Source organism: Schistocerca cancellata, chromosome 6 (genome assembly GCF_023864275.1).
Source record: "Schistocerca cancellata isolate TAMUIC-IGC-003103 chromosome 6, iqSchCanc2.1, whole genome shotgun sequence".
NCBI classification, from domain to species: domain Eukaryota; kingdom Metazoa; phylum Arthropoda; class Insecta; order Orthoptera; family Acrididae; genus Schistocerca; species Schistocerca cancellata.
This window is the reverse complement of record NC_064631.1, coordinates 63,678,519-63,688,408: the sequence shown is the minus strand read 5'-3', so window position 1 is coordinate 63,688,408 and position 9,890 is coordinate 63,678,519. Positions and strand designations below refer to the sequence as shown.

Sequence of the window (9,890 nt, the reverse complement as noted above, 5' to 3'; positions counted from 1 at the left end):
AGAACTACAGATTCAAATATCTAGGATCAGCAATAAAAGATGAGAGAGCTACAGCCGCATATGATATTCGAATTCCATGGAGATGGCCATGTGTGACGGTTATGTGGAGTGACCATTAAGGATAATGTCATTAATGAATATACAGGGGGTAGTTCGAATGTATCATATGTTTATATGAGATTACAGAATGCGCCCTGGGATGGCACAGAAACGTCTCACGCAGGTGACGTCATGCAGAAAACCCTTTCCATAACTACATTTAGGAGCGGGAGAAACACGCCTCCGGTACACCTCGCTGGCAACTCTCCAAAAGAGCACGAATCATATGGTCTGCTCCAACGTAAGCTGGGATGTTTTTTTTTTTTTGGCGCGCTCATGATGCCTGAGAACAAAAAAACCTGTACAGCGTTTCGTATCCACGAACACTGCAAGCAGTATCTACTTCCAGCTTCGTAAATCACCGTCACGTCAGAACGAAGCAAATGGTGCCCAAACCTGGGAAAGTCGCACCTATGTAACGCGAGTATGTGAGGAGAAGGAGGAGGCAGAAGAAGAAGGAAAAGAACAGTCCTGCACCAGACAGGCAAGCTCTACATTTATGGAAATTTGTAAATTGGTGATGAGTTCCCATGGGACCAAACTGCTCGGTCCCTAGGCTTAGACACAGCTGAATCTAACTTAAACTAACTGCGCTAAGGACAACACACACATCCATGCCCGAGGGAGGACTCAACCCTTCGACGGGGTAGCCGCGCGAACCGCGGCAAGGCGCTTCAGACCACACTGCTACCCCGCGCGGATCTACGTTTATGTTCCATTATTCTAAAGCACGGGTTCCCAACAAAATTTTCTCGAGGACCCCCTCATCGAGCATGATTGGTACCGTGTCATATCACAGTATCAAGTACCTAAAAAAGCCAAATTACTAGTCTTTTTATACGTTTTCTATTTTTGGTACTTAGAAAAAACATTGACATTCATTACTGAAAAAATATTGAGCTTAAAACTTTTTCAATGTAGCCATCATTGTTATTGTTAAATTTTCGATTATTCCTCAAAATCTTTGTCTTCAAATCTGGGTGTTTAGTATAACAAACTCCTTAAAAAAGTAATGGCCGATTGTCGTCTGAAATGGGAGTTTCTGTGTAAAGTGACTGTCAGTTGTCAGCTGCAAAGAAGCAGCGCGCGCAGTCTAAGGCATACAGCAGAACTACTTGCCTCGATCTAATTCTAGTTTTGCGCTAGAGTGTGCTAGTGTCAGTTGGCTCTAGGAAGACGCTAGACGCAGAAGATAGCGTTCGCTAAAGCTCTGCTTATGTAGGAAGCGGCCAAAACAAAAAATCTGTTATCATACGAAATATATTTAATATATTTATAGCATCTTGCGGACCCCTCTGGCATAGCTCGCGGAACTCTAGGGGTCCGCGGACCACCTGTTGGGACCCACTGGTCTATAGAAGGGGAAAAGAAAAGAAATGTGGCGAGCTCTGGTTCTAGAAACAATATCAGGATAGTGTAGGAGACGTACAGAAAACCTACTCGTAAATTAGAATACCCTATGGAGATCTGAATGGCGCTCATCGCAAAAATGTGCTCAATGACTTGCCCAATGGACCACATCTTCTGGTAATTATATTGAATATATTCTGGCATAGCAAAGTGGCATTATTTCTGTTAGCACATTTATTTGTTTCGAATTTTCATTTCAAAGAAATAACTTAAAAAGCACCTTATATTCAAAAGAATGTGTATGATGGAAACAATACTTCCTAATATTGGTGGATTACTATAGCCTGTAATTTTACTCATCACTGACGGTGCTAAAGTGCATAAAACCAGTTTATTTTTAAAGTTTGTTTTGTTATTTAAGTATTCAAGGTTACAGAAAAAGATGAAGTAGATTATTCTGTCCACATGATTGGTTTCCCACATTCGAGTAGGCGAATACCAGTATGGTACGCAAGTCCCACCACCATTACACGATTCGCAAGCATTTCTAAAACGTTCACACTTTCACACAGAATAACACTAGACTCAGATAGATGGAAAAATGCGTATGAATTTCTAAGGGACCAAACTGCTGAGGTCATCGGTCCCTAGACGTACCACTACTTAAACTAACTTATGCTAATAATAACACACACATCCGTGCCCGAGGGAAGACTTGAACCTTCGGCGGGGGGGCCGCGCAATCAGTGACATGGCGCCTCAAACCGCTCGGCCACTCCGCGCGGCGCAAATAGGTGGAGTACCCAGATTCCGTCGCGGGATGGGTGGAGACGGGGAGAGGTGAGAGTGGGCGGCCGAGGAGGGGACGGCGGTGGTAGAGGGAAGGGAAGGGTGGTGGCACAAAGGACACGTGGCCCGCCTCTACCACAATCACTGCCCAGCCTAGATTAATATTCCGATCCGTTATGATACGGGATAAGGACAGCAAAACGAAGAAACTTACGTGAGCCGTGGTAAAAATTGCTTTTTTGAAGAGCGCGCCGCAGTGCGTTGTGTAAAGCAGTCGCCCTCCGTTTATGGCGGTGGCGCCTCTGTGGCAATCGCAGCTTTGGTGTCTCCCTCTGGTGGAAAAGGAGAAAGGTTGCCCGTTCACGTGCATTTAAGGGGCGCTATAAGGGGAGTCTGGGTCAGTTGGTCAGCCGGGTTAGTGTGGGGCAGTCAGTGTCTGTCTGTCGTCCGGAGTGCTAGTATGTGTTAGGCCGCCAGTCTGCTCGAGTTTGTTCAGGCAATGGTCGTTGGCGGTTGGATCGATCGGTTGGTCGGTCGCGCACTGAGACACAAGATGACTTGTCTGTCTTGAGCGTCGGCGCATGTGAGGTCGCCACGTCTGTCCAGTGGGCCGCGCCTTATAGCGAGGGGTAGTGCCTTCGCAGCCGACAGGAGAGCAACAGGAGTCAACCCACGACATCGGTCTGGCCGGCACGAGCTGCGACGCCGTGAGACGGGAGATCGGCGCGGCTGGAAGCGGACGGTTCGGGAGAACGTTTTGGTGATGCTGCGCCAGGTCTTCGCCAGACATCGCAGTTTATTAGAAGTTAAGTGATTCGTGATATGTTGTTTCATTTACTTGTTAAATTCTACTTGTTTTCTTGGTCAGTCTCTCGTCCCCAGCTAGCTCGTCTGTCTGCCGTCCGCATTTGTTAGGAAGTTAGTGTCTGTCTGTCTGTCTGTCTGTCGATCTGCTGTACGTTAATAGCTGCCTCTGTCATGTTTGTCGGATTCAATGTTAACAAATTTATTGCTTGAAGCGTAACGGCCACGGCCGAATTCCTGAAATATGTGTTTATCTTGCCTATCATCTTGAGAGGCAGTATATGTGTAATGTAGAGCATGTTTGGCAAACCTTGTATATTTTATGTAAGACTGCATTTCATGGGCTTTTAAATAATCATTTTAGTATATAAAGTTGCCACCCTTCCACTGTAAGACCTTTTTAAAAAAAAATAATAAAGTTGCACCTTCGGTGGCAAGTTAATCTTTTAATTTTAGTGTTTTGTACCATTTCCATCCCTCCTACAGGGTGTATAGTTTATGTGCTTGTGTGAGTTGTTAAAATTTTTAGTTTAAAGTGATCTAGTGTGTTGCAGATTTGCACCAGTGTAGTTTTTTAGAGGTTGTTGTGAGCGGTCGTGACTACGGCCGTGTCAAAAGGGTGCGGCAAGGATCTCACCCCGAAAGCTCATACTGTCAAAAATTTGTTCTTTCTGCCTCTGAATAAATTGTAACTCGATATTTAGAGGGTGCTTTCTGATTATAATTTTAAATCTGTTTTTTTTTTTAAAAAGGCTTTTAGGAATAAAATGTTCCATTTGTTGAAAGAAATCTAATTTGTTTTCATCAGTTACCCACCGGCAACTACTTAAACGCTCACATAGTGTGATTAAATGTGTTAATCTTCTTGATGAATCGCTAGTAAATAAATTAAATTCTTAAGAAAAGGTTTTGAAGGTAAATTCACAATTCAGTCTCCTAGCTAATGTCGATGCTGTGGTTTGATAGTCGCATATGTATGAAGCGCCAAACATTCCACTGATAATGAGTGCAACAATTGGTCAAAATAGAATTACGTTATTTGAGGCTGCCAGAATGTACAAAGACGCCATCCAAAGATGCTTGTTTTTCAGTGTACAGTAGTCATGTTCCCCTTAATTATGTCCCTTTATCAGATGTGACTTGCAGAGTAGACCACCTTGGCTTCACACATTTGTTACAACTTGCGCAGCTGTTCGCAAAGTCATTTGGTCTTCTTTTTGTTAGCTGGGACCCTTCTCGGCGAGCAGCACCTCAGCAGCGCCCGTGCACCAAAGAAGAGCAGCGCCACAGAGAAGACGACCGCCGCCACTACGAAGGCAGCGACGTCTAGCAGCAGGTACTGGTACCAGGCCAGGTCCAGCGCCGCAGACCTCAGGTGCGGCGCCCCTCGGTGCCTGATGACGTACTCCACCCAGTAGATCGCCTCTTCCATCGGAGGTCGTGGTCGGTCCCGGAACAGCTGGGACACTTGTTTGGCGCGCTCACGATACCTAAGAAGAAAACACCCATACAGTGTGCGGTATCCATCGACATCGTACGTCATATATTACCATCACTTCAGAAAACAGTGCCAATACCATCTTTCGTCAACCACCTACCGCATTCTTGCCAGTACTTCGGTAATATTTGATCACTTCCTCTCTAACAACTATGAGTCGACAGGAATAAAGGGGATGCAATAATAAGAAAAGGAATGAGACAATGTCTCTGACCTTTTTCCAAAATAGTACCAAAAGTAACACACTCGAGAGAAACAGTTAAGTACAAACTATTCAGTTAGTACATGACATTTTGATCTCAGAAGGGCTGGTCGGCTGAAAACGTTATTTATACATTTACTCATCAAATATTAGAATCCTTAAACAACAAAACATGCCTAGTGCAATTTTTTTTGATCTGTCCAAGGCGACTGACTGTATAAATAATGTTATACTATTAAAAAAATCTAATGTCCTGTGCAACTGTTGGCTTTACAAACATCTGTTTCGATTAATACTCAACGAAAAGAAAGCAAAACTTTGTCCTGAATAATTCAAACACTGTTGGAAACAAAGAAAATTTTAGTGACTGGGGAGAAATCATGAAGTAAGTCCCACAGGGTTCACTTTTGGGTCCACTCCTATGTGAATAACCTTCCTCTTAATGCTCATGAAGCACAACTGGTCTTTTTACAGACAATACTAGTGTCGCAAAAAACCGCTCAGAATGAAAAAAAACAGAAGAGATTGCTAATGGTGTATTGAGAGATCCCTTGAAAAAGGACTCTCACTTAATTTTGAGAAAACATGCTATAGACAGTTCTGTACAAACCATACCAACAAACGTAGCACATAAACAGAAGAAAGTAAACAGGACAGAATGTACCAAATTCTTGTATGTTTATACTGATGAAAACTTGAAGTGCAAGAAACATATTACTGATCTGCTTAAACAATTCAGTTCTGCTACTTCTACTCCTCACATAATCCCTCATCTTAGAAACAAACGTGTCAGCCGCCTAAAATATCTTATATATTTCTAATCAGTGGGATAATTTTTTGGTGAAACTTATACTTTAGAAAGGAAGTACTGATTGCAGAGAAGCTAGCAGTAAGAATAATAAGTGCTGTTTGCCACAGCTATCTTTCAGGTATCTCTTGAAGGAGTTCGAAATTTTAATAGCTCCTTCACAATAGGTACATTCACTTATGAACTTCGTCAGAAATAATCTATCACAATAATATCAAAAATATCCTCATCTACAATGATAGAATAAAAAATAACCGTTATTACCCATTACTAAAGCTGTCCGTGTCTCAGAAAGGAGTTCAATGTGCATCAAAAATGTTTTGATCATTTTCCCATTACATAAAATATCTAACAGATAGAAATGCAAGTTTTAAATATAATCTAAAATAATTTCTGCTTGACAACTCCTCCTTCTCCATAGACGATTTTTTATTAAAAATAACTGGGAGACTATTAAATGAAGAAAAATTAGTTTTAAGTGTTGTTGTTGTTGTGGTCTTCAGTCCTGAGACTGGTTTGATGCAGCTCTCCATGCTACTCTATCCTGTGCAAGCTTCTTCATCTCCCAGTACCTACTGCAACCTACATCCTTCTGAATCTGCTTAATGTATTCATCTCTTGGTCTCCCCCTACGATTTTTACCCTCCACGCTGCCCTCCAATACTAAATTGGTGATCCCTTGATGCCTCAGAACATGTCCTACTAACCGATCCCTTCTTCTGGTCAAGTTGTGCCACAAACTTCTCTTCTCTCCAATCCTATTCAATACTTCCTCATTAGTTATGTGATCTACCCATCTAATCTTCAGCATTCTTCTGTAGCACCACATTTCGAAAGCTTCTATTCTCTTCTTGTCCAAACTATTTACCGTCCATGTTTCACTTCCATACATGGCTACACTCCATACAAATACTTTCAGAAATGACTTCCTGACACTTAAATCTATACTCGATGTTAACAAATTTCTCTTCTTCAGAAACGCTTTCCTTGCCATTGCCAGTCTACATTTTATATCCTCTCTACTTCGACCATCATCAGTTATTTTGCTCCCCAAATAGCAAAACTCCTTTACTACTTTAAGTGTCTCATTTCCTAATCTAATTCCCTCAGCATCACCCGACTTAATTCGACTACATTCCATTATCCTCGTTTTGCTTTTGTTGATGTTCATCTTATATCCTCCTTTCAAGACACTGTCCATTCCGTTCAACTGCACTTCCAGGTCCTTTGCTGTCTCTGACAGAATTGCAATGTCATCGGCAAACCTCAAGGTTTTTATTTCTTCTCCATGGATTTTAATACCTACTCCGAATTTCTCTTTTGTTTCCTTTACTGCTTGCTCGATATACAGATTGAATAACATCGGGGAGAGGCTACAACCCTGTCTTACTCCCTTCCCAACCACTGCTTCCCTTTCATGTCCCTCGACTCTTATAACTGCCATCTGGTTTCTGTACAAATTGTAAATAGCCTTTCGCTCCCTGTATTTTACCCCTGCCACCTTTAGAATTTGAAAGAGAGTATTCCAGTCAACATTGTCAAAAGCTTTCTCTAAGTCTACAAATGCTAGAAATGTAGGTTTGCCTTTCCTTAATCTTTCTTCTAAGATAAGTCGTAAGGTCAGTATTGCCTCACGTGTTCCAGTATTTCTACGGAATCCAAACTGGTCTTCCCCGAGGTCGGCTTCTACTAGTTTTTCCATTCGTCTGTAAAGAATTCGTGTTAGTATTTTGCAGCTGTGGCTTATTAAACTGATTGTTCGGTAATTTTCACATCTGTCAACACCTGCTTTCTTTGGGATTGGAATTATTATATTCTTCTTGAAGTCTGAGGGTATTTCGCCTGTTTCATACATCTTGCTCACCAGATGGTAGAGTTTTGTCAGGACTGGCTCTCCCAAGGCCGTCAGTAATTCCAATGGAATGTTGTCTACTCCGGGGGCCTTGTTTCGACTCAGGTCTTTCAGTGCTCTGTCAAACTCTTCACGCAGTATCGTATCTCCCATTTCATCTTCATCTACATCCTCTTCCATTTCCATAATATTGTCCTCAAGTACATCGCCCTTGTATAGACCCTCTATATACTCCTTCCACCTTTCTGTTTTCCCTTCTTTGCTTAGAACTGGGTTTCCATCTGAGCTCTTGATGTTCATACGAGTGGTTCTCTTATCTCCAAAGGTCTCTTTAATTTTCCTGTAGGCAGTATCTATCTTACCCCTAGTGAGATAAGCCTCTACATCCTTACATTTGTCCTCTAGCCATCCCTGCTTAGCCATTTTGCACTTCCTGTCGATCTCATTTTTGAGACGTTTGTATTCCTTTTTGCCTGCTTCATTAACTGCATTTTTATATTTTCTCCTTTCATCAATTAAATTCAATATTTCTTCTGTTACCCAAGGATTTCTAAGAGCCCTGATCTTTTTACCTACTTGATCCTCTGCTGCTTTCACTACTTCATCCCTCAAAGCTACCCATTCTTCTTCTACTGTGTTTCTTTCCCCCATTCCTGTCAATTGTTCCCTTATGCTCTCCCTAAAACTCTGTACAACCTGTGGTTCTTTCAGTTTATCCAGGTCCCATCTCCTTAAATTCCCACCTTTTTGCAGTTTCTTCAGTTTTAATCTACAGGTCATAACAAATAGATTGTGGTCAGAGTCCACATCTGCCCCTGGAAATGTCTTACAATTTAAAACCTGGTTCCTAAATCTCTGTCTTACCATTATATAATCTATCTGATACCTTTTAGTATCTCCAGGGGTCTTCCATGTATACAACCTTCTATCATGATTCTTAAACCAAGTGTTAGCTATAATTAAGTTGTGCTCTGTGCAAAATTCTACCAGGCGGCTTCCTCTTTCATTTCTTAGCCCCAATCCATATTCACCTACTACGTTTCCTTCTCTCCCTTTTCCTACACTCGAATTCCAGTCACCCATGACTATTAAATTTTCGTCTCCCTTCACTATCTGAATAATTTCTTTTATATCATCATACATTTCTTCAATTTCTTCGTCATCTGCAGAGCTAGTTGGCATATAAACTTGTACTACTGTAGTAGGCGTGGGCTTCGTGTCTATCTTGGCCACAATAATGCGTTCACTATGCTGTTTGTAGTAGCTTATCCGCTTTCCTATTTTCCTATTCATTATTAAACCTACTCCTGCATTACCCCTATTTGATTTTGTATTTATAACCCTGTGATCACCTGACCAGAAGTCTTGTTCCTCCTGCCACCGAACTGCACTAATTCCCACTATATCTAACTTTAACCTATCCATTTCCCTTTTTAAATTTTCTAACCTACCTGCCCGATTAAGGGATCTGACATTCCACGCTCCGATCCGTAGGACGCCAGTTTTCTTTCTCCTGATAACGACATCCTCTTGAGTAGTCCCCGCCCGGAGATCCGAATGGGGGACTATTTTACCTCCGGAATATTTTACCCAAGAGGACGCCATCATCATTTAATCATACAGTAAAGCTGCATGCCCTCGGGAAAGATTACGGCCGTAGTTTCCCCTTGCTTTCAGCCGTTCGCAGTACCAGCACAGCAAGGCCGTTTTGGTTATTGTTACAAGGCCAGATCAGTCAATCATCCAGACTGTTGCCCTTGCAACTACTGAAAAGGCTGCTGCCCCTCTTCAGGAACCACACGTTTGTCTGGCCTCTCAACAGATACCCCTCCGTTGTGGTTGTACCTACGGTACGGCCATCTGTATCGCTGAGGCACGCAAGCCTCCCCACCAACGGCAAGGTCCATGAAAATAATCTGTTCATCAATGTTAAATTCAGGTCAGGGTGTAATTTAGGAATTTGTAAATGGCCAGCATGTAGCCATCCACTGAAAGTACTCTTGTCAACAGCAATTCTATTAAAAAAAAAACGTTCATATCATCTAGAAACATTAACTAACTTACTAGCCGATCTACTCCCTCCAGAGTTATTCACTCTCCACATCGATCTAGCAGTGAAGGAAACTAATGATAAATTTGGAAAAGGAATTCATTCATACATTACTGTGTTCACTCAGCATTTCCACAATGCTATAACTGTGACGGACTTGTTATTTGCTTCGGCCAAGTCCTACCTTCTGCAAGGTTGTTCCATTAGAGTCATATGAGCAAGTGGCCCGAATCTTGTGTAGTTCCACGCTCATCGGGCACGTCTCCATCAGTTGGAAGGCTGCTGATTTTGCAGCGGAAGACGGCCACAAGAAGATGACTGAGTGATCTTCAAACGGAGTAGGGTGATCGCGCCCTGCAGTTAGCTCTTCCTTTGCAGGGATATCCGGTGGCAAGTTACTCTTCCATCCCGTGACGTCGTTGGACTTTAGTGTTCCCT

General features: G+C 42.3%; 1 protein-coding gene across 1 annotated transcript in view; it reads right to left on the bottom strand.

Moving 5' to 3' along the window:
* Positions 1-3,817: 3,817 nt before the first annotated feature.
* The window catches only part of LOC126190738 (UDP-glycosyltransferase UGT5-like), a 193,471-nt gene continuing 187,398 nt past the window's right edge, over positions 3,818-9,890 (bottom strand). The window contains exon 7 of the mRNA XM_049931231.1: positions 3,818-4,532. Within this exon, the coding sequence (XP_049787188.1) occupies positions 4,244-4,532 (289 nt within the window). The 3' untranslated portion in view covers positions 3,818-4,243. The remainder of the gene's footprint in view (positions 4,533-9,890) is intronic.